The sequence below is a fragment of the Panthera leo genome, chromosome B2, assembly GCF_018350215.1.
Source record: "Panthera leo isolate Ple1 chromosome B2, P.leo_Ple1_pat1.1, whole genome shotgun sequence".
NCBI classification, from domain to species: Eukaryota; Metazoa; Chordata; class Mammalia; order Carnivora; family Felidae; genus Panthera; species Panthera leo.
The window spans coordinates 48,897,361-48,923,083 of NC_056683.1; the positions used below are offsets into that span (position 1 = coordinate 48,897,361).

Genomic DNA, 25,723 nt, shown 5'->3' on the forward strand with positions numbered 1-25,723 from the left:
GGTTATGATCTCGTGGTTCCTGAGTTGGAGCCTGCATTGGGCTTTGTGCTAACAACTCAGAGCCTGGAGCCAGATTCAGATTCTGTGTCTCCCTCTCTTTCTGCCCCTATCCCATTCATGCTCTGTCTGTCTCCCTTTCTCTCAAAAATATGTAAGCATTTTAAAAAAAAAAGAGTGCTCCCATATACTATTACCATTCTTTTAAATATTTGCTAAATGGAGGGGTGAAATGTGGATTACTTTGTTGTAATTTGATTATTGAAATAAGTCTTTTCACATTTGTTTGTTTATATTTGTTCTATTGTAAGTAGTATGTTTGCTGGTTTTGAGGGGAGTTAGCCATGCTTATTTTTCACTTAAGAACTTTAAAAGTCCTTTAATTATTAAGTTTTGTATGTTACAAATAGTTTTATCCAGTGACCAGAGCTTTGAGGTAGGTACCATTAAATTAAAAATCTAAAAGGAATGTGGTAATATAATACAGTATTGACTTTAAGCCATTGTATCTCTACCAATGGTTCCTAAAACATCATGTGATTGTATAAACCTTAGGTTTTAAAATAGTATTTACATATAGTTTATAAGTACTTTCTTTTACAAAGTACTTGTTTTTAACTTGCAATATTTAAGAACAGACTGAAGGAGAAAAGAGAAATTAGAAGCTCTGTCCTAAATTTGTTTTACATTTGAAACTCCAATAATTTGGATATAGAATATTCAAGAAAAAAAATATTAAGCCAGTTAATGCCATTAAAGCGAACCCGGAATAATTTTCCTTCTATAGGACTTCAGTTATCAATCAATCAATTAATACTTATTGAACACCTACTCTACTTCTAATGGCGTAGGAGAATCATAAATGTTTAGAAATATTTATTTATAAATATGTTAAAAGCACAGATCGTACCTTAAGTCTGATTTAAGAAAACAAATTTTTCTTATACTCATTCAACATTTACATCCTCTCTACTACTGAGTCAATGTATTAGGACAATGACTCCTACTGTATTAGGAATGGTGAAGAATTCAGTTGATAAAGGAGACATGGTCCTTGCTGTCACTATGTTTAAAACCTAGTTGGGGAAACAAACATTCTATAAAAAGCCAGCAGTCACTCATCATGTAGGCATGGCCTTGTATTGTAACAAGAGCAGCATATGCAATCTCAGGCAAGGAAACACTCACTGGCACACAAGAGACCAGAATTAGAGCCTGCCTGGGCTCCAAAGAATATATGGGACATGAATTGTGGAAGAAAAGGAAGGGAAAATTATAGAGAAAAATATAAATATTCTTTCTTATAGTTTTTTGGGCTTCAAAAATATATTCCTTTTGCTTCAAGATCTGATAAGCTCAACAACTTTCCTCTTTGTGTCTGTCGTGCCTTTCTTTAAGCTTCTGTACCTCCACCCCAGCAGCACTGAGAGGGGACCTTGGAGACAGGTGGACACAGGGGCTCCACTCTATGACTTCTCCATTCTCTCTACCATAGGAACTGTGAAGGTATATATACAGGTGATTAGCATACTGAAGGACTCCATCCTCAATTCCCAAACTGTACACTTAGCTGAATGCAGGATTGTCATTACTATAGATTTTTCCTCCTACAGAGACAACCTCACCCATAGACATAAACAACCAATGAGTCTGAATGGTGGCCACTCCAAAGCTATCCCCATCCTAATCCCTGGGACTTGTAAATATTACCTTACATAGCAAAAGTGACTTGTACAAGTGATTAGGTTAAGGATCTTGAAATGAGAAGATTACCCAGGACTACTCAGGTGGGCTCTAAATGTCATCACAGGGGTCCTTAGAGGGGCAGCAGATCAGAAAAGCTGTAGGCAATGTGAATCAAGATGTTGTGAAGTAGACATTGGAGATATGCTTTGAAGATACAGAAGGGACCACAAGCCAAGGAATACAGGCAGTCACTAGGAGCTGAAAAAGGCTAGGAAACAGCTTCTCCCCTAGGAACTCCAGAAGGAACTGGGCTTGGCTCCATTTTTATTTTAGACCACTGAAAAGGATATCAGACTTCTGACTCCCACAACTTTAAAAGAATGAATTTGTGTTGTTTTAAGACACAAATTTGTGGTAATAGCAGCAGTAGGATACTAGTACATTATTTAAGGGACCTCTCATAAAATAGCCTTCTCCAGTAACCAGATTTCCATCTTTGGACACAATTCTTTTAGGCCATGGCTTGAGAAACTGTTAAAAATACCTTTAGGATGTATGATATATTTAAATATCACAGCATTATGGTGAATTATGGTGCGAATTATTCTATGAAACCATCTAGAAATTCAGGAAGAAACAGGTCACTGAGTAGGCTAAGTTTGATGGGAAGAATATAGAAGGGGTAGGTCCAGGCTTGAAACATATCTAAACACTGCAGTTTGGAGACTGAGATTGGAAGAAATAAAATAGGACAAAGGTCAGGGTAGACTCAAAACATACATGCTAATAATTCCATAAATTTGTCTTAAGTTAGCCTTATTTTCATGCCTTTCACACATGTAATTTATACCCATTTCTAAAGCAAAATACTCTATTTTAATCAGTGCACAAAAATACTAAAAAGGAAAAATAGTTAAGAAATCAAATATATTTAATTAACAAAAGACTGTGGATTCTAAATACAATAATTCAAGTTAAAATTTCTACATTACCATATAAACTTCTTGTGCACAAGGAAGCATGGCATTATTTTTTAAATTCTAATGTAACACCTTCTATCTCAGGGGCCAGACCTCTGATAGGTGAGAAATATACCTCTTTTGGGAAGTGAGTGCACTGTTTAGCCCAACATTTGATTTAGGTTTTTGGATCTTAAATACGGAAATGCATCTAAGCTGTGTTCTATTTTATAAGTAGAGACATTTTTTAATGCAATATCAGTTGTTCTTCTAGCACATTCCTAAGTATCTGAAAAGCAAAATCAAGTTCCTTATGTTAACTATAGCTGTATCATGAATAATGTTGTTTATTTATTTTTGAGAGGGAGAGAGAGCAGGGGAGGGGCAGGGGGAGGGAGACAGAAGATATCAAGAGACGAATGCAGGGCTTAAACTCAGTATCCGTTCGATCACAGCCTTAGCAAAGTCAAATGCTTAACCAACTGAGCCACCCAGGTGCCCCAGGAAGAAAGTTTTTAAGCTTAACCACAAGTCAAGAAAAGTGGAGGATAAGAATGCCATTTTTTTACATATCAATAGGAATGCCTGGGCTGTAACCTCACATATTTTGGAAGCCTGAACTCTATCTGCCAAGTTTGAGCAAATCATGTTCACTTCCAGACTCAGTTATAGGTTAATTTAGCTTAAGACTATTTTACAAAAATACAGTCTACAATACTAATAATTTATTACAGTACAAGAAATTGCTATTTTACATAATTTTAATGGTGATATATTAGGGTGACCAACTCATCCTATTTTGCCTGGGACTTTCTGGGGTGTCTTGGTGTCAAAACTGACAGTCCCATACCCTGGGAAACCCCTCAGACCTGGGCAGATCAGGACAAGGAGTTACACAGGTGGTTAAGTACAAACATAGTCCCAACAAAATGTCATTTCCAAAATGGTTTGCCCACATGAGATGAGCAAATTCAAAGAAGATACATTACATTATCTTTTTCTTTTAACATAGAGCAATATTTACATATTTTTTTAAATTTATTAAGTGGAATATGCATAAATAGAATGTATTTTAAGTAGTGGTGGTATTTTCAATGTTCATCATTGGCTCAAAGTTTACTTAGTCCTATTTTTACTTCAATGAGCAATCAAAATGTGCTTTTTCATTTTTAAGTCAATCACACTTTTAAGGCTCCAAATCAAGATTTTCTGTATACACAATCAGATGCCACCTGTCAAAACTCCAGACAAGCTGGAAATTGTCCACATATTCACACCCAAAATGAAACATCTATATTTCTAATGCTATTTCAAGGCAGTGTATCAGATTTAAAATCTTTATTATCTCTGAGACAGGACAGCATGTAGATAAATGTCCTGATAGTCCAAGCTTTCAAAGAATGTCACCATTTATTCTGTGGATACGCATCCTTGCGCAGCCACTGGACATGACACAGCTAAATGCGATTCCGCTTTCCCAATTCCCTTCTCCTTCCCCTTTACCCCCAATTTTCTCTTTTCTCTTTTCTTATCCCTCTTTCAAATGTTCATTTGAAGATATAGTTTATACTGGGATTAAAACAGGGTTTGCGTTTAAAATTTTCATTCACCAAACAGAAAAATATTTTACTAGAAGGGAATGGTATTAAGGAGAAATGATTTTCCGTGTGCCCTGAGGCCTGGCATAGACAGGATTTGATTTGCTATGTTCAGCTGGAATCTGGATTGATACGCAGAGATGAGAGGGGGTGTTTAATAAAATTTACATTTCATTTTCTCACTTGACACCAGTCTCCCGTCACTCAGGGAATTGATGGGAATGCTGCAAATAACTTTTGTCAGAATCTAGTTGGGGAAACAGACTGGGAAATGAGAAAACAGAGGGAGAGGGAGAAAAGAACAATCTGGTTTGTTTTCATCTTCTGGTTCCAGTGATGGGAACAAATCCATTGTGGCTGGAGGACTTGACAGCTGGCAGCCTTTACATGGAAGGAGCCAGTGTACCAGTGGGAAAGTGGGGAGCCACCTGGGAACTGACATGACCCAGCTGCCCGCAGCAGGCAACCATGCTGTTGGGGAGTATTCTTTGGATGGAAGGAGGAGTTTAAGTTCTGGAGGACTGGAAGCAATTTCTGTCAGCTGAAAAAGAGATCAGGAGATCCCCAAGGAAAGCAAGAGAAGGGGACTAAACTTCCCTTTTATTACATGAAACCATAGTGTCTATATCAGTTTTTTATTGATGTGTAACAAATTACCACAAATTTAGTCACTTAAAACAATACCCATAATAAATATCACTCAGTCTTAAAAAAGAAGGAAATCCCTGTCATTAGCAACAACATGGATGGACCTGGAGAATACTGTCTCAGTGAAATAAGCCAGACCTGTAAAGATGAGTAATGTTTGATCTCACTTACCTGTGGAATCTAAAATAGTCATACTCATAGAAGCAAAGAGTAGAATGGTGATTGCCAGAAGCTGGGAAGAAAGGGAAAGGGGAAGTGATGATCAAAGTGTACAAAATTTCCATTATGCAAGGTAAGTTCTGAAGATCTATTTATTCAGCATAGTGCCTACAAGCTAAAAATACTGTGTTGCCTACTTAAACTTTTCTAAGAGCATAGGTCTTATGTTAAGTGTTCTTACCACAAATAATAATAATAATAATAATAATAATAATAATAATAATAATTATAGGGTGGGAAGAAACTTCAGGAGATGATGGATCTTTATATGGCCTCAATAGTGGTGATGGTTTCACTGGTGAATACTTATTCCCAGGCTCATGGAGTTGTATATATTAAATACACATACAGCTTTTTACATGTCAAATACATCTCAGTAGGATTGTTCAAAACCAAAAATGTAACACTCATGTATTAACTCTCAGTCTATAGGTCGAAAGACTGGGACAGCTCAACTGAATTTTCTTCTTAGGGTCTCACAAGGCCAAAACCAAGATGTTAGCCAGGCTGAGCATTTATCTAGAAGGTTTGAGAAAGAATCAGCTTTCAAGCTCATTCAGGCTATTGGCAAAATTCATTTCCTTATGGTCATAGGACTTAGGTCCCTGTTTCTATGCTAGCTGTTATCTGTGGGCCACTCTTAACTCTCAGCGGCTCCTCGGATCCTTTGCCAGCTGATCTGCTCCATTTTCAAAGCATCAATGACACAAAGATTCCTTTCCATTTTTGGAATATTTCTGACTCCCTTTTCTACCACCAGTTGAGAAAACTTTTTTTTTTTTTTTAAGGTTCACGTGATTAGGTTAGGCCAACCCAAATAAATTTCCCTAGGTTAAGGCCAACTGATTAGTAAGCCTAATCAAAAATCAATAATTTAGGGGTGCCTGAGTGGCTCAGTTGGTTTGGTGTCTGACTCTTGATTTTGGCTCAGGTTATGATCTCATGGTTTGTGAGATTGAACCCCCATGTCAGGCTCCCTGCTGAAAGAGTAGAGCCTGCTTGGGATATTCTCTCTCTCCCTCTTTCTCTGCCCCTCCCCTGCTCATGCTCTCTTTCTCAAAATAAATAAATAAACTTAAAAAAAACCCCTGCAATATCAATTTGCCACTTAATTTAATCATGGGTATGACACTAGGTAACTGAGAAAATGGAGGCCATCTTAAAACTCTGCCTATCATATTGTCTTATATGTAATCAATCCATGGTGCCAGCTCAGAGTAGACAGGAATGGTTGCTGACATTAGCTGGTGGTTTCTGAGAAGCCTGGAGATCCAGAAGGGTAGCAGGCAAGGCATTAAGCCAAAAGATATTTATACAAATCCTAAGAAAAAACAAGATGTAGAAGTTATAATTACTTTGTATTGATCAAAAAGATAATATCAACATTAGTTTGGCACATTTCTCAGCACTAAATCAGTGGTTCTTTCACTAGAGTTGATGTGATAAGCAAAGGAGGAATGTAAACAGCCTTTGGAAGCACTGATGGCAGATTCAGGGCTATTTGGGCAGAAAATTCAGTCTTGGGTAGTCATTCAGTGGTCTAGAAAGGGTGGGCCTAGTATGTGATAGGCACATCCTCTTTATATATGTATATGTATACATATACATACATACATACATATATATATATATATATATATATATACACATATATATATAAATGTATACATATATATATGTATATATATATGTATATATATATATATATATATATGACCTATTTATTTTTGAGAGATAGGGAGGGAGGGAGGGATGGAGGGAAAGAGAGACAGAGAAAGCAAGCACAAGCAGGAGAGGAACAGAGAGAGAGAGAGAGAGAGAGAGAGAGAGAGAGAGAGAGAGATTCTGAATCAGGCTGTAGGCTCTGACCTGTCAGCTCAGAGCCCAACACGGGGCTCAAACCCTCAAACTGTGAGATCATGACCTGAGCCAAAGTCAGATGCTTAACCAACTGAGCCACCAAGGCACCCCTGGTAGGTACGTCCTCTTGACCTCATGGACTTCCTGCCTATATGGAGGAAGGCAACTAGGGGTTGGGGGAGGTCAAAGTGGAGCTCTCCAGAGGACAGAGCCTGGGGAAACTCTTCTTCACTAAGTCTAAAGGCAGTATTGGCTGGGATGCCATAGATCTTTGATACAAGCTCTATTTGACACATGAATAAATAAGAATATTTGGAGGTCATTTGGTCCATTATCTTCCATTATATTTATATAAAGGAATTTATATAATTTATTTTTTTTTATTATTTTTTATATTAAATATAATTTATTGTCAAATTGATTTCCATACAACACCCAGTACTCATCCCAACAGGTGCCTTCCTCAATGCCCATTACCCACTTTCCCCTCCCTCCCACCCCCATCAACCCTCAGGTTATTCTTGGTTATTAAGAGTCTCTTATGGTTTGCATCCTTCACTCCCTGTAAACTTTTTTTCCCTTACCCTCCTCCATGGTCTTCTGTCAAGTTTCTCAGGATCCACATATGAGTGAAAATATATGTTATCTGTCTTTCTCTGCCTGTCTTATTTCACTTAGCATAACACTCTTCAGTTCCATCCACGTTGCTACAAAAGGCCGTATTTCATTCTTTCTCATTGCCACGTAGTATTCCATTGTATATATATATCACAACTTCTTTATCCAATCATCATTTGATGGACATTTAGACTCTTTCCATAATTCAGCTATTGTTGAAAGTGCTGCTATAACATTGGGGTACAAGTGCCCCTATACATTAGCACTCCTGTATCCCTTGGGTAAATTCCTAGCAGTGCTATTGCTGGGTCATAGGGTAATCTATTTTTAACATTTTGAGGAACCTGCACACTGTTTTCCAGAGTGGCTGCACCAGTTTGCATTCCCATCAACAGTGCAAGAGGGTTCCCGTTTCTCCACATCCTCTCCAGCATCTGTAGTTTTCTGATTTGTTCATTTAATCCACTCTGACTGGCGTGAGGTGATATCTCAGTGTGGTTTTGATTTGTATTTCCTGATGAAGAGTGACATTGAGCATCTTTTCATGTGTCTGTTGGCCATCTGGATCTCTTCTTTAGAGAAGTGTCTATTCATGTCTTCTGCCCATTTCTTCACTGGATTATTTGTTTCTTGGGTGTGGAGTTTGGTGAGTTCTTTATAGATTTTGGATACTACCCTTTGTCCGATATGTCATTTGCAAATATCTCCTCCCATTTCATTGGTTGCCTTTTAGTTTTGTTGATTGTTTCCTTTGCAGTGCAGAAGCTTTTTATCTTGATGAGGTCCCAATAGTTCATTTTTGCCTTTAATTCCCTTGCCTTTGGAGATGTGTCAAGTAAGAAATTGCTGTGGCTGAGGTCAAAAGAGGTTTTTTCCTGCTTTCTCCTCTAGGGTTTTGATGGTGTCCTTACATTCAGGTCCTTCATCCATTTTGAGTTTATTTGTGTGACTGGTGTAAGAAAGTGGTCTAGTTTCATTCTTCTGCACGTTGCTGTCCAGTTCTCCCAGCACCATTTGTTAAAGAGACTGTCTTTTTTTTTCCCATTGGATACTCTTTCCTGCTTTGTCAAAGATTAGTTGGCCATACATTTGTGGGTCCAGTTCTGGGGTCTCTATTCTATTCCATTGGCCCATGTGTCTGTTTTTGTGCCAATACCATACGGTCTTGATGATTACAGCTTTGTAGTAGAGGCTAAAGTCTGGGAATGTGATGCCTCCCACTTTGGTTTTCTTCTTCAGTATTGCTTTGGCTATTCGGGGTCTTTTGTGGTTCCATACAAATTTTAGGATTGCTTGTTCTAGCTTTGAGAAGAAAGCTGGTGCAATTTTGATTGGGATTGCATTAAGTGTGCAGATTGCTTTGGATAGTATTGACATTTTAACAATATTTATTCTTCCAATCCATGAGCACGGAATGTTTTCCATTTCTTTGTATCTTCTTCACTTTCCCTCATAAGCTTTCTATACTTTTCAGCATACAGATCTTTTACATCTTTGGTTAGGTTTATTCCTAGGCATTTTATGATTCTTGGTGCAATTGTGAATGGGATCAGTTTCTTTATTTCTCTTTCTGTTGCTTCATTATTGGTATATAAAAATGCAACCGATTTCTCTACATTAATTTTGTACCCTGTGACTTTGCTGAATTCACGTATCAGTTCTAGCAGGCTTTTGGTGGAGTATGTCAGGTTTTCCATGTAGAATATCATGTCATCTGTGAAAGGTGACAGTTTGACTTCATCTTTGCCAACTTTGATGCCTTTGGTTTCCTTCTGTTGTCTGATTGCTGAGGCTAGGACTTCCAACACTGTGTGAAACAACAGCGGTGAGAGTGGACATCCCTGTTGTGTTCCTGATCTCAGGGGGAAAGCTCTCAGTTTTTCCCCATTGAGCATGATATTAGCTGTTGGCCTTTTGTAAATGGCTTTTATGATGTTTAAGTATGTTCCTTCTATCCCGACTTTCTCGAGGGTTTTTATTAAGAAAGGAGGCTGAATTTTGTCAAGTGCTTTTTCTGTAGATTGACAGGATCATATGGTTCTTATCTTTTCTTTTATTAATGTGATGTACCACGTTGATTGATTTGTGAATGTGGAACCAGACCTGCAGCCCAGGAATGAATCCCACTTGATCATGGTGAATAATTCTTTTCATATGCTGTTGAGGTCAACTTGCTAGCATCTTGTTGAGAATTTTTGCATCCATATTCATCAGGGATATTGGCTGTAGTTCTCTTTTTTGCTGGGTCTCTGTCTGGTTTGGGAATCAAAGTAATGCTGGCTTCATAGAACGAGTCTGGAAGTTTTCCTTCCCTTGCTATTTTTTGGAACAGCTTGAGAAGGATAGGTATTATCTCTGCTTTAAATGTCTGGTAGAATTCCCCAGGGAAGTTATCTGGTCCGGGACTCTTATTTGTTGCGAGATTTTTGATAACTGATTCAATTTCTTCGCTGGTTATGGGTCTGTTCAAGTTTTCCATTTCTTTCCATTTGAGTGTTGGTAGTGTTTGGGTGCTTAGGAATTTGTCCATTTCTTCCAGGTTGTCCAGTTTGTTGGCATATAATTTTTCATAGTATTCCCTGATAATTGCTTGTATTCCTGAGGGATTGGTTGTAGTAATTCCATTTTCATTCATGTTTTTTTTTTGGGGGTCCTCTCCCTTTTCTTTTTGAGAAGCCTGGCTAGAGGTTTATCAATTTTATTTTTTCAAAATACCAACTAGTGGTTTCGTTGATCTGCTCTACAGTTTTTTGGGATTCTATATTGTTTATTTCTGCTCTGATCTTTATTATTTCTCTTCTGCTGGGTTTGGGATGTCTTTGCTGTTCTGCTTCTACTTCCTTAGATGTGCTGTTAGATTTTGTATGGGATTTTTCTTGTTTCTTGACATAGGTCTTCATTGCAATGTATGTTCCTCTCAGGACTGTCTTTGCTGCATCCCAAAGTGTTTGGATTGTTGTATTTTCATTTCATTTGTTACCATATATTTTTAAATTTCTTCTCTAATGCCTGGTGACCAATTCATTCTTTAGTAGAGTGTTCTTTAACCTCCATGATTTTGGAGGTTTTCCAGACTTTTTCCTGTGGTTGATTTCAAGCTTCATAGCATTGTGTTGTGAAAGTGTGCATGGTATGATCTCAATTCTTTTATACTCATGAAGGGCTGTTTTTTGACCCAGTATGTAATCTGTCTTAAAGAATGTTCCATATGCACTTGAGAAGGAAATATATTCTGTTGCTTTGGGATGCAGAGTTCTAAATATATCTGTCAAGTCCATCTGATCCAATATATCTTTCAGGGTACTTCTTTATTTATTCTCTGTCTAGATATTCTATCCATTGTTGTTAGTGACGTATTAAAGTCTCCTGCAATTACCACATTCTTATCAATAAGATTGCTTATGTTTGTGATTGTTTTATACATTTGGGTTCTTCTGAATTCAGTGAATAGACATTTATAATTGTTAGCTCTTCCTGATGGATAGGCCCTGTAATTATTATATAATGCCCTTCTTCATCTCTTCTTATAGCCTTTAAAGTCTAGTTTGTCTGATATTAGTATGGCTACTCTAGCTTTCTTCTGACTTCCAGTAGCATTATAGATAGTTCTCCATCCCCTCCCTTTCAATCTGAAGCTATCCTCAGGTCTAAAATGAGTGTCTTGTAGACAGCAAATAGATGGGTCTTGTTTTTTAATCCATTCTGATACCCTGTGTCTTTTGGTTGGAGCATTTAGTCCATTTGCCTTCAGTGTTATTATAGAAAGATATGGGGTTAGAGTCATTGTGAGTCTGTAGGTTTCATGCTTGTAGTGGTGTCTCTGGTACTTTGTGGTCCTTGCAACATTTCCCTCACAGAGTCACCCTTAGGATCTCTTGTAGGGCTAGTTTAGTGGTGATGAATTCCTTAAGTTTTTGTTTGTTTGGGAAAACCTTTATCTCTCCTTCTATTCTGAATGACAGACTTGCTGGATAAAAGATTCTTGGCTGCAAATTTTTTTCTGTTCATCATGTTCAAGATTTCCTGCCATTCCTTTCTGGCCTGCCAAGTTTCAGTAGATAGGTCTTCTACTACCCTTATGTGTCTACCTTTGTATGTTAGGGTCCTTTTATCCCTAGTTGCTTTCAGAATTCTCTTTATCCTTGTATTTTGCCAGTTTCACTATGATATGTTTTGCAGAAGATCGATTCAAGTTCTGTCTGAAGGGAGTTCTCTGTGCCTCTTGTATTTCAATGCCTGTTTCCTTACCCAGATTGGGGAAGTTTTAAGCTATATTTGTTCAAGTACACCTTCAGCCCCTTGCTCTCTCTCCTTTTTCTGGAATTCCTATGATATGGATATTGTTCCATTTGATGGCATCACTTAGTTCTCTAATTCACCCTTCATAATCATGGATTTTTTTTCTCTCCCTTTTTCTCAGCTTCTTCTTTTTCCATAATTTTGTCTTCTAATTCACCTATTCTCCCCTCTGCCTCTTCAATCCCCACTGTGGCTGCCTCCATTTTATTTTGCACCTCATTTATAGCATTTGTTAATTCATCATGACTTTTTTTTAGTCCCTTGATCTCTGTAGCAATAGATTCTCTGCTGTCCTCTCTGCTTTTTTCAAGCCCAGCAATTAAATTTATGACTATTCTAAATACTTGTTCAGTTATATTGCTTAAATTGGTTTTGATCAATTTGTTAGCTGTCACTACTTCCTGGAATTTCTTTTGAGGAGAATTCCTCTGCTTTGTCATTTGGCTAGTTTTCTGTCCCTTATGAGTTTTAAAAGCTTGTTGTGTGCTCTGCAGCTGTGAGCACTGCTATATTAAAGGGGGGGTCATACCCTGTCTAGGGTCTGGCCCTTCAGGAGGTGTTTTTTCAGGGATTGTTACTTGCTCTCTGTTCTTGTGACATTGGTTATTTTATTTGCCTACTTGTAGTGATAGTTTGGGCCCTCTACCAGGTGTGCTTTGATTTGTTACTTGAAGTAGCCCTATAAAAGAAAACAGACAAACAGAAGACAAAAACACGCAAACACACAAATAACACAAACAAATATACAAAAACAAACAAAAAACAAAAAATACCAGAAGTAAAGAACAGAGTGGAGGCGGTGCTGATGGAAGAGCACATACAAAGAGAGAAATGACAGGAGTGGGGAAATAGAAAAAATAAACATTGACCAGGCAGAGAGACTAAAAGGCTTAATCCAGAGAGAGAGAAAGGAAAATAAAGGAGGTGGGGGGAAAGAAATGAAGATAAAGTTACCCAAACAGAGAAAGTATATGGCTTGATTATTCCAGAGAGAGAGAAAGGAAAATAAAGAAGGAGGCAGGGAAAACGAAATGAAGATAATGTTGCCCAGACAGAGAAACTATATGGCTTGATTATTCCAGAGAGTGAGAAAGGAGTATAAAGAAGGAGGTGTAGAATATGTGTCAAGACAATGGATTAAATATATCTGTTTAGACAAACCAATAACCAGAGTAAGCAGCATAGAGGAGGGAAGAGATAAGGAGGAGAAATGGGGGGCGGGGGGGTAGGGAATATATCTATATATCCAGAATTGACCTAGAATTAATCCAGGCAATGTTGCAGTGCTGGTCTAGAGTAGCTGTCCATCTGGCTTAACAGGGTCTGTTTGGCTCCAATAGATGCCCAGTTACCTGGTTTGGAGAGGCATGGTTTGGTGTAAACTGTCCTGCCTCCACTGTGGGCCCCTCAGACATCCCTGAAGCCCCGCCTTGGTGGTGGTGGTGGCGGCAGGGGTTGGGGGGAACGCTGATCCCCCGTCTTTTCTCCATGGACCCTGACCTGTACCCAGTGGACTCCGTTTGAGTCATCCTCATTGTGCTGCTGGCGCAGATGGGGGTGGTCCTTCTCACTCTGCCAACTCCCCTGACCCTGCGCTTGCCTAGGATTCAAAGACCTGCTCTGTGCGCTCTGGCACTGGGAAAATGCCTCTCATGCACCGGATACGTGGTGCTGCTGGCTTTGTCTGTGCTACCACACTTCAGGGAGGACACCCTTCTCCCACTGTGCTGCCGACCTCCCCACCAAGCCCTGGGGGTGGTGGACATAGGCAGGCTTTGTCTTTTCCCACAGCATTCCAGGGAGGGCACCAACTTCTCCTACCTGCAGGCTGAGACCCTGACCTACCACTAAACCCAGGGTTCGCTCCCCTTCCCCCCAGGTATGCGAACAGGGAGCCGACCCTAGTCTGGAGAAAGGATCCCTCTCAGTCCCAGGTCTTTCTCCTGTCCAGATACAGTCCTACACTTCCCCAGCCACTCTTTCTCTTCCCTTTGTCTCTCTGGAGACAGAGAGACAAAGGGGATCTCTCCCCTCCATGCCTACACAGCCTGTTTTATCTCCCCCAGTTCACAATCACCCACCTATTGTTTCTCAAGTTGTCCAACTTTTTTCCTGGTAGATTGTCTCTTTTCCTCCCAGACTCTTGGGGTTCAAAGTCCTTTGGCTTCAGCACTTCGAGAGACGTGGGAAGTATGGATCCCCCTACTTCTCTGCCATGTTGGCCCAATACTTGGAATTTATATAATTTATATAGCTATATATCCAAGTAGGAAAGTAGCATTTAACCACGTCTTAAAAAATCTCAACAGAGGAACCTACACACTGTTTTCCAGGGTGGCTGCACCAGTTTGCATTCCCACCAACAGTGCAACAGAGAGGGGTGAAGGGAAACCATAAGAGACTCTTAAATACAGAGAACAAACTGAGGGTTCATGGGGGTGAAGGAGAGGGAAAAGTGGATGATGGGCATTGAAGAGGGCACTTCTTGGGATGAGAACTGAGTGTTTTATGTAAGCCAATTTGACAATAAATTATATCTAAAAAATCTAAACACAGTAGGATACTGAAATGATTATAATATTTACTGATATTTTTTCTAAGTAATCATTTTTTCCCTAATGCCTAATCTCTTCATATATGGTGAGTATCCTTCCATCTAGCCCAGTCTAAGTTGAAATCACTTCTACCATGTTTTTTATATCATTTCGTGTTTCAAATGGTCATAAATTATTCATTCACGTTATTTCCTCTGTTCAACAGCATTAATTCATTCACTGAACAATCCATGATACAGGGATAAGTAACTGTTCCAGTTAAATTTATATATTTCTCCCTACCTATAATGTCATCTTTTTAAGTTATTTAAACCCTGTCTATTTTCCTAAGTCTCACTTAAGTTTTCATTCCCTATGAAACTTTCTTCCCTTATTTCAAATATTATTATCCTCTATTTTCAGTGTTATTGCGAATATTAAAAAAAAAAAAAAACACCTATGGGGAGAATTTTCAAAGTGTTTAAAATAATGTGGAGAGATCTTATTGTCTTCTACCCATTCTTAGATAGAAACAAAACTCAGATTGGTTTCTGATATCTCCTCGAAAACACTAAAGTCAGAAAATATTGGAATGATAGTTCCACATTTTGCAAAGCAAAGGTTGTGATTCACATATTTTTATACTCAGCCAAGTTGTCTTACATATCTGAAAACCATTTCTAAGACAAATTGGCTCAGAAAAGATACTTCCTAGTTAGCCACATATTAGTTCTCAGTTCTATAAGTCAAAAGACTGGAAAGGCTCAACTGGATTTTCTTTTTAGGGGATAACAAGATTTTGGATCAGAAACCCAGGTTTGAGCCTTCACTTTACTGCTTACTGAGAAGGTATATTCAGTGACATAAGAGAGAATCAATGAGTGGAACCATTACAAAGGCCAAGAGGAAAGTGGTTCAAGAAAGAGGAAGAGAAAGGTTGGGTTAGGTGCTCCTGAGATGTCACGTAAAATGAAGATAAAGAATTGTTCTTTAGAAATGACAGTATGGAAGTCACTGGTGATTACCACAAGAGTAGTCTCTGTTCTGTAGATGGGTCAGAAAACATTCTGGAGTGCCTGGCAGTATGAATGAAAAATAAGGAAATAATGGAATATGTGAATAAAAATCTTTTAAACAATTTTGCTGGAATAGTAGAAAAATGAGAAAGAGAACTGGAGGGGTCTATAGCATCAAAGAAACTTTATTTTTTTTAAGTGGGGTCTACTTAACCATGTTGGATAGTCATGGGAATAATCCAGTAGATGAGGAGAGATTGATGACATTGAAAAGAGAGCTGATAATTGAGGTAGTAACATCCTTGGGAACAGAATGAAGATATGTAGAAAATAATACTAAAGAGAAAATTTGGTATTACTAGACTTACAGCCTAAATTTATATATCTTCTAGAGTTGTCTAAACTATAGATAAGCACACAAGATTTTTTTTAAATATTTATTTTTGAGAGAGAGAGAGAGAGACAGTGTGAGTGGGAGAGGGGCAGAGAGAGAGAGGGAGACACACAATCTGAAGCAGGTTCCAGGCTCTGAGCTGTCAGCACAGAGCCTGACATGGGGCTTGAACTCACAAGCCATGAGATCATGACTTGAGCCGAAGTCAGACACTTAACCAATTGAGCCACCCAGGTGCCCTTACAGGATTATTTATTTATCCCCAAACTTAAGAAAATTTTGGAGCATCTGATTTCTCAGACCATACTCATGATTTGCAAATTAAAACTCACAGTCTTTTAACTTAAGGCTCTATCACAAAACTGAATCTATGAAATCTGCCAAATAAGTGTGCTTTGATAGATGCTTTCAAGAGTCAGTCCTTTGTGTTCAAGGTCTTAATACCATGTGGTGTGGGTTTAGAATAGGTTCTTATGGAGCTGGGCTAGAAGAAGTACACAGTATGGCACTGATCCAAGGGAGAGAAACATACAACCCATGGTAGGCACTTCTCAGTACTGTGGGCATTGTGTTGTGTCTGCCCTTGACTTAGGGTGAGTGTTTGCTTCCCCAGTATTTCCTCCATATGCGTGATGGGAAGGTGGCTCTTTTATAATTGAATCTGATTGAGAAATGCCAAGTCTGTAGCCATACACAAATTTTCTTTATAGGTCCCTCACATAGATGGGATCCTAGGTTGCATGCCCTGTATGACATTCCAGGGATATTCTGGTGAGAACACAGATTTGTTAGCACTCTAATCACTGTCCACCAAGAAACATTCCTTTCCCAAGCTGGAGACTTTACCTTTTCCTTTCATTCCTCTTTGGCCTCTCTTTCTGGTCCATTCATCTTACACTCTCTACCCTCTTTATCTTCGCCTATATATATGTAAGTCCTCCATCCAGAACTAAATGCATTTTATATCAGCAAGTTCTCTTGGATGAAAATTAAAGAGATTGCTAGCCTCTAATCAATCATAAGTTGCAGAAAATATTTTTTTTTAATTTGTTTTGGTAGTAATAGGTCCTATAAAAACATTGAAATACAAAAAGATAAAAAATTTGAGGTGAAAATCTACCCATATTACTGCTCCATTCCCTAAAGGTAACTATTTTTTTTTCAAAACTTTATTGGTTTCCTTTCCATAATTTTTCTATACATTAACAAACTAGAGGTAAAAGCATAATAAACACATTATTTTGCAATTTTATATTTTTTTTACCCTAATAGTATAGCTTGAATAATTTTCTACATCATTCTACTGGACAGATGTGCCATTAAAGTTGAGGAAATCTTAAAATCAGATACAGTCCAAACAAATTTCCAACTTTGTCTGGACCATTGCAAGAGTTTAGTAATGACTGTTCCTTCATCTATACAATGTAGAGACAAGTGGCCATTTCCCACATTTTTCAAAAGGAGATTGAGTCTCTTTCCCCTTGTTACAACTACTAATATTGAAATAAAATATATGGTGATAATAAATGAATGATCATTTTGATACTGAAATAAAAGAGAAAAATGATTCTTCAAAACCCAGTAAATTCTAGAAAGTCTTCCAAATGCATTAAATGAATCTTCTGTCTCAAAAGAGACCAGATTGATGGTCTCTTCTTGAGTTGTTCTAAGCAAAGAGAACCCTGGTCTTTTTTCATGTATAAATATAACAAATGTTAGAAGAATATTTGTAAACACGCAAATCTCCATATTCTACCAATTAGACTTCATTTAATTTTATGAAAGTGATTTATCCCTTTTAAAAGATTACATTCAGGAAATGTGATTCATCTCTCAAATATATCTGCAGTTAATCAGAGTGCTATCACATAGGTTGAAATCAACTGTGTTCTACACTCAGTAGAGTAATTCCTTCTGCTTATAGCTCCTTCAAAATTGACACTGAATACATTATAAATCCTGGAAACAAAATATGGAATAAATGCATGAATTTTAAATGACAGAATTAATTAAAATCCTTTACTGTTATTGACATGTACGGTTTTATAGAAGCTTGGATGAATAATATTTGCATGTGATTTACATTCAATTTCCCCATATTCATTTTTGCATACAGTTTGCATACATTTCAATGTATAGTGATTTCATACATTTAGCCTTAGACTGTGAGATGGAAGGGAGCTATTAACTAATCTTTGAAAGGTCTGGGCCTTTTGGTTCTCAGTAGCCTCACTGGGCAACAATATGGACAAATCTGCAAGATACAATTGTGGTCAGACTGGCTCAGCCTGTCACTCTGAGAGACATGAAATTCTGTCTCTGGTACCTTCTCTGAACACAATCCCTAAAACTTCACAGATTGTGGAAACTACCTTATCTCTCATTATCCTTCCCTCTCAGTTTTAATATCCAGAAATATTTGCAAATATTTTTGAACTCTTTAGAATTTTAATTTGTTTACTATCTTGGGGGAAAAGAAGCCACCATATATAAAAAATCAGAAATGGGAAGCAAGAAGAGATTCTTTGAAATAACAGAGGAACATGACACTTTTCAATTATTTATTTCAGTAAAGAGTAAGGTTGTTGCTGCCGGCAAATATTTTTTGAACTAGCCATGTTAATGGTCTGAATAAGTTTAGGTTTGGCCAATAGTGGTGCTTTATGTAACTAGCTCATCTCCAGACATAAATGAACCAAGAGCTAATTGTTCCGTTTTCTGAGGAGAAAAAGAGGACTGGCTTAATTATGGGTTAAAGGATTCTAACTAGACTCTAAGATTCCATGCCATATGCTAGAGCCCTGCTAGTTACTCTGGATATTTCTGGCCACTGTTCTGGCCCAAAGAGTCCATTTTGGCCTGAGGGATTCCAAGCATGGCTAAGGGAGCTTTGATAGATTAATTATGGTTATTCCTAAACGGAGGGATAGGATCACACTTGCTTTCCAGAAAGATTAATCTTGTGGCACATGGATGATTGATAAGAAGCTAGTAAAGGTTGGGATGTGGGTAAAGGAGTAGAAATAACCAGTGGTAGCTGACTGAGAAGGATGAGATAGAACAAGGAGTCCTGGTTGACTTCCAGATATCTAGTCTGAGTGCAATGAGCTGTGTGTTGCATTAGGGCAGGCATGAAAAGGAGGAGTATGTTTTAAGGCCATCTTAACTTCTCAGTGTCTGTGAGATAACCTAGTGGGAGTCCTCAGTAGGCAGCTAACTATATGTTATAGAGCTCAGGAAATAAATTTGGGCTGGAATTTGTGGTGATAAAAGAAGTCACTGGAATGAAAGGGAGAATGTGTAGACAAACCCAAAGCAGTAGTGCTAAGAATATCATTTTAAAATTCTCAAAAGTCTTAACTTCTGAATTGTTTTTGTACAAAATATTGCAGATCTCTGACAACTCAATGTATCTACCAAAGAATGCAAATAGGAGTAACCTCAGAGATCAGGAAGCTACAAAAAAAGGTTATAGCTGGGACTAATTAAACTGGAGGAGGCATAGTCTGCCTAAGTTCATCAAGTTATTTCTTCTTTGTTATGTTTTTGAACACTATTAGTGCCCAAACAAAATACAAAAAGGACTTACCCTGCAGAAAGACAGTTTATGCCTCCAGAGTAACTTTCTATAGAACAGATTTCCCATCAATGCCCTTCTTAAACACAGATTACTTGGATTCCAGTTTCTTGATGAACATCAATCTTGATACCTAATTGTTTCTCCCTCAGAATCTAATACAGCGTCATCTTCTTTTCCGAGCAGCTTTAAGGCTTGAAATCTCTATAATACATCTAAAGAATAGACAAAAGGCTGAGAATATTCCTCACGGTACAAAGATATTTTCCCATTGATGCCTTGGAGATGATGACTTTCTGCCAGTACCCACTATGGGATTAGTTACAGGGCATCATTATTGAAAATTCTGCAATAGAAGAGTATGTTTCCTTCCTCTGTTCTAATTCAAACATAAGAAGGCCTCTGAATCTTTCAGAGATTAGAAAATCCTGGTTTATATTTTAGGAACAGCTGAGAACAGGTTGTTTCTGGAAATTCTTCTCACCTCAGCTATCTTTGCTTTACTCTCTTGGAGCATAAAGCCTTCTGGATCCAGAGCCAAGGACACAATCAGGCTGCCTAAAGTGTCCTTTTGTTTGAACACTGATGAGCCCTCTGTGAATGTATGAATTAGGTGAAATTGCCTTTAGCATCCTTCCCCAACTTGGTATGAGTTGACCTTCCACTCTGGCCTTAATTAGAACCCTTAGAACACAGTCTAGAGAGGCTGCCATGACACAAGGTCTTCCCTCCTTCATTGGGCAGCTGTACACATTATCTTCTCCAAAAATCAGTGCTCTGAAAAATGAGTTCACTAATAATCTGCTTGGGCACTTGGTTATCTCTGGTCTCCCCAAATAGTTTTATTCTGTTGTAAATTTGACCCAGCTACTAACAGAAAGAACTACTTAAAATATATATATAACTTTGGTCCATGGACAATTCCCTTCCCCAGATTGTTTTTATATCTTTGCCCTTAATTAAACTCTCAACAAAGCCCCTAAGAACATGAATTATCGTGCACCTATCACAACTGTTCCTGAATAGTTTCTGGGTGAACTGATTGAAGAGAGAATGCCTGAGTAGCACCACAAGAATCTTTGTTCTCTTGAGAAAGCCCCACACTGCCTCTTTCCTTGCCCAGTTGGCTCTGCCCCTGTAATTGCTGCCTCTCTTGTCTGAAGTCTGGGCAGAGCAGTAACTGCTGATCTTGGCCTGCCAGCTGGTATCTGACCAACTGTTCTTGGGCCTCCCTCCAGTTCCCAGTCTCTTGCAGGTATACCTGCTGAGCAAGAGAGCCTGGAGCACACGTGTGCCCCTGGGATGGGACGCTGGTAAGACCAAGAGCAGGAGCAACAGCCTCTTCTTGGCGGCCAGCCTCCTTCTGGACAGCACGGTGGCTGACCTTCCTTCTGGACACTCCATTCAGTGACTGGTGGGGGAGCTGGTTCAATTTGTCCACCATCACCTTCATCTTCTTATCTGTGAGAGAAAAGATGTAGGGGGAGACTTGGATTTAGTTCTCAAATCAGTTGAGAACCATCACTTTATATATTAACATTCCTGAAAAGATGCTGTTGATTAAAGATTAGGTTGTATCAGCTTATTGATTTGCAAATACTTTTAGAAATATATATTTTTCTTCCTTAAAACAAAACAAACAAACAAACACCGCAGGGGTGCCTGGGTGGCTCAGTCAATTAAGTGTCTGACTCTAGATTTTGGCTCATGGGATTGAGCCCACTTATTGGGATCCATGTTGTCAGCACAGATCCTGCTTGGGAGTATCTGTCTCTGCCCGTCCCCCACTCATGTGCACATGCTCTCTCTTTCTTGCTCTCAAAACAAATATTTTTTTAAAAAAACTCACTGTATCCCATGCCCAATTTATAATTAATATTATTTAATAAAAATTTGATAATATCACTTCCCAGGAAAATACTTTTTATGATCTAGATAAGTCATCAAGGATTTCTCCTTCTAAGCACAATGTCTTAAATCCCAAAACCAGACCACAGTCAGGCCTTACCAAGCATGCCAACTCCCATTTGTATTAAGAAATTTGAGCTCTAAAAGCCAGTCTTACCTAACACTGGCTTTTATGACAAATTCACAATCTGAATATCTTTGATTTTATAAAACATGAATATAAACGTATGTAGAGATAATACAAACATATCAATAAACATGTATCCATATGAGTGTGTACACGTATGGTTATATAATAGTGGAAGGAGAGAAGGAGCACTAGACTGGGGTCCCAAAATAAATGTTTAAGTCTCTCTTCCCTGCTAGCTGGCTCTGTGAGTTTCATCATGTCTCTTAGCCTCTCTGGACCTCGGTTGTAGAATTTCATATTACTCTCAGGTGCTACTTAACAGTTTACTAAAATGTATTTCATTTTAAAAGTCTTAATTTAATTATAGTTTTCTTCCCTTGACATTTCATTTGTACTTCCACCTCCCCCCCCCCCACCCCGCCATTCAACAGAATTAATCTTCAACTCCGAAGAGTACAACATTGGTACTAGCCATGGTAACAGATGATCTGGGCACTTTTGCCCTAATTTGTCCCAATTCTTTGAAGGATGTATTATATAAGCAATAACACTTCTAGCCTTTAAAATATGATCATGCCATAAGTGAATGAGCTAACTATCATATTACTTAGAGAATAAGTAAATGATGATGAACTAGAGCTAGATAGAGCTAAATACAGTTAAATGAAACCTACCAAAACAGTTGTTTATGGTATTAAATATGTGAAAGATGGCCTCTAGAAGTGACATAGCAAAGGAACAAAGAATGCAAGCTTAGAATCAAACAAGTATGGTTAGATTTCCTGCTTGGTCCCTTACTTGCTGAATATATGTGCAGACTGTACTTACCCTCTGTGTGCCTGTTTCCTATCTGTATAACAGCTAAATTGATAGTATCTACCTCATAGAATTGTTTGAAGGTTAAATAAGATGAATCATGCTAAGCACTAACCAGAATCTATGATGTAGTGAAGATTAGATAAATAATAATCATCATAATTCAAATTGCTAGTACTCAGTACTCATTCTTGCCAGGCACTGTTCTTAATGCTTTATGCCCATTCACTCACTGAATCCTCATAGCCACTCCATGAGGCTAGTCCCATTATTGTCCTCATTTTACAGATGGAAAAACAGGTATGGAGGGTTGAGTTGCTTGTCCGAAGTCACAAAGCCTCCAAGTGTAGACACAAGATTCAAACTTAGCTAGCATGGTCTTTACCATTTAACATAATTACTTAATATGATTCCATTCATATAATTTTTTACTTTGTCTATGTTTTACCTTAATAAAATGTATCCTAAATTAATAGCCTTTTGAATATCTTTATCTCACACAGATGGATATATTATACAAATTCACCTTAAAATAAACAAATATGCACCATCAACAAGAGAGACCCCAGATGTCTAACTTGGGAGTGTCTTTTTTCCCAAGTTTGCCTAAATTTGTATATACATTCCATTCTCACCCATTTTCTTAAATGTCGGCTCTTAGATTTGCATTTATTTGCCAAATATCTGGTTGCTGAAGGTTTGAAACATTTTCATTCATAAGTTTCAAAATTGCCTCAGATTCAATATCTCAAAAGAATGAACTTGTTAAATTCTTCTCAAATTCTACCTTTGTCTTTCTTTACCCTTTTTCAATCATGCTGTCCCTTTCAGGTGCTCCAACTACATTGTAGGAGGAATCATTCTCAGCCTCCAGAGATTCTTCATTGTAGAATTCATCTATTTTCTCACTAGCTTATTAGTTCATTCATTCATTCATTCATTCATTCATTGTTTTCTGAGCACCTGCTATATGATAGGCCTAGAAATACACCAGTGAACAAGACACAGTCCTGATAGCCTGCAGTTTATGCTCCAGTAGTGGGGACAGACAGAAACTAGAATATGCATGGATGGAGCCTGTACTAGGTCCTACTAGAAGCTCCTGGGAATTTCTCCCCTGCTCTCCAGGAAACAGATCTCTAAGCTGATTAAGGTGAGACCCTGGTAATAAGTGTGATAGCAAGTGTCTAGGGAAAATACTAGGAAAGACAAAAGAAGAATTACTTTATACTTACTGCCTGAAAGATTAGGAAGACTTCACAAAGGAGATGACTTGGTTTTGAGGGATAATATTGTGGGAAGATATTCCAGTATACGCTTTGGCATATGCAAAGACAGGAAGCAAAAAAAAAAAAAAATAGGTCAAGACACTGAGAACTGAGGTTGTGTATATAGATGTGCCTGTGGTGTGGGGAGTGTTAAAAGAAAAAAAAGTAATAATACTTGATAGAGGCAATAAATAAATAAAGGCTCTTGAAAACTCTACTAAGGAGTATGGATTTATTTCATAGAAGATGGGGAGGTGATTTTAGAGTAGGGAAGTGACATCTTATTTTCATCATGGGAAGAACAGGCTTTCTATGAGAAGAAAATGAACTGTGAGGGAAAGAAGGAGGTCATTTGAAAGGCTACTGAAATAGTCTGAGCAAGATATAATAAAGAACAATAGGCCAGAGTCAAATATGTTGAAGAGAAGAATAGACAGATTCTGAGTACAAGTTATAACAGTGGTAGTGGAAGGGAAGGTTAGTATTTATTGAACGTCTAGGTATGCATCAAGGACTTCAGAACTATTCTCAGAGATTCTATGACAGAAGACATCTTGTAATCTAGGGAAAGCAAAACAGTGTATCTCTATTGCATCAGAAGAAAACACAAAACATTTGTAGGTGCACATAAAGATACAAACCAATTGAAAATAAAAATATTCCTGTCAGGCTGTATTACCACTGGTGGTTATCCAACTTCCTGGTAGTTATAGGGGCTAATGAATTTTTCTTGAATGAATACTATAAATATAAGGATGTGAATATATTTTATATTTCCCCCAAGAAATTATAGCTTTTTTGAAAACATGGGCTTGCTCTTACTTTGTTTTCATCTTTTATAGAAATTATTTCATTGTTAACTAAACACTGATATTAGTTTCCTTTTCTGCTAAAGGAATGTTTAAGAAAGTGGGAAGCTTTTTCGGACTAGGTATCTGTAAAGTCATGTCACAGTAACAAAGTCCTTAAGTTCACATTCTGGCTAGTGTTCATAGTGTGTGCATACACGCGCATGTGTGTACACGTGTATGCGCTCACATGCTCAGGACATGTGATAAGAATTCAAGTTTTGGAATAGGACAAACTATTGAACCTATGGTTCAATAGTTCTGGGTTCTGGGTTTAGTAGAAAAAGTAATTGGACCTTTGAATTGCAGTTTTCTTGTTAGCAATATGGGATAATTTGGTCTACTATATCATAATGCTGTCATGAAAGCATATGAGTTACAACATCTTTTAGCACCTTGTAACCTAAGAGGGGCCCTATAAAGCTAAACTCTTGTGTTGCAGTTCTGTTATTGTGATGATGATAATGAAAGTGATGATGATGATGACAATGAGGATGACTTGAGGAAGGAACAACAGAATCATTCATAGGAGTATTTCATGGAAATTTAATGTACATACTAGTTTATTCATTATTTTAACCTTCTGTGATTTTTACTGAGATTGGTAGATCAGTTTGGGGGATATTGACATCTTAACCATATCAGGATTTCAAATCCATGAAGATGGTATATCTCTCTATTTATTTAGATCTTCTCTCAGCCATGTTATGTAGTTTTCAGTGTAGAGGTTTTACACATCTACTGCTAAATTTAGCTCTAAGCATTTATATATTTGATACTATTTATTATTTTTTAATATGAAATTTATTGTCATATTGGTTTCCATACAACACCCAGTGCTCATCCCAACAGGTGCCTTCCTCAATGCCCATCATCCACTTCCCCTCCCTCCCACCCCCATCAACCCTCAGGTTATTCTTGGTTATTAAGAGTCTCTTATGGTTTGCATCCTTCACTCCCTGTAAACTTTTTTTCCCTTACCCTCCTCCATGGTCTTCTGTCAAGTTTCTCAGGATCCACATATGGTATCTGTCTTTCTCTGCCTGTCTTATTTCACTTAGCATAATACTCTTCATTTCCATCCACGTTGCTACAAAAGGCCGTATTTCATTCTTTCTCATTGCCACGTAGTATTCCATTGTATATATAAATCACAACTTCTTTATCCAATCATCACTTGATGGACATTTAGACTCTTTCCATAATTTGGCTATTGTTGAAAGTGCTGCTATAAACATGGGGGTACAAGTGCCCCTATACATCAGCACTCCTGTATCCCTTGGGTAAATTCCTAGCAGTGCTATTGCTGGGTCAGAGGGTAGATCTATTTTTAACTTTTTGAGGACCC

General features: G+C 38.0%; 1 protein-coding gene across 1 annotated transcript in view; it reads right to left on the minus strand.

Moving 5' to 3' along the window:
* Window positions 1–20,326: 20,326 nt before the first annotated feature.
* Window positions 20,327–25,723, minus strand: part of PKHD1 (PKHD1 ciliary IPT domain containing fibrocystin/polyductin) — a 474,729-nt gene continuing 469,332 nt past the window's right edge. The window contains exon 66 of the mRNA XM_042939031.1: window positions 20,327–20,866. Coding sequence (XP_042794965.1) covers window positions 20,412–20,866 — 455 coding nt within the window. The 3' untranslated portion in view covers window positions 20,327–20,411. The remainder of the gene's footprint in view (window positions 20,867–25,723) is intronic.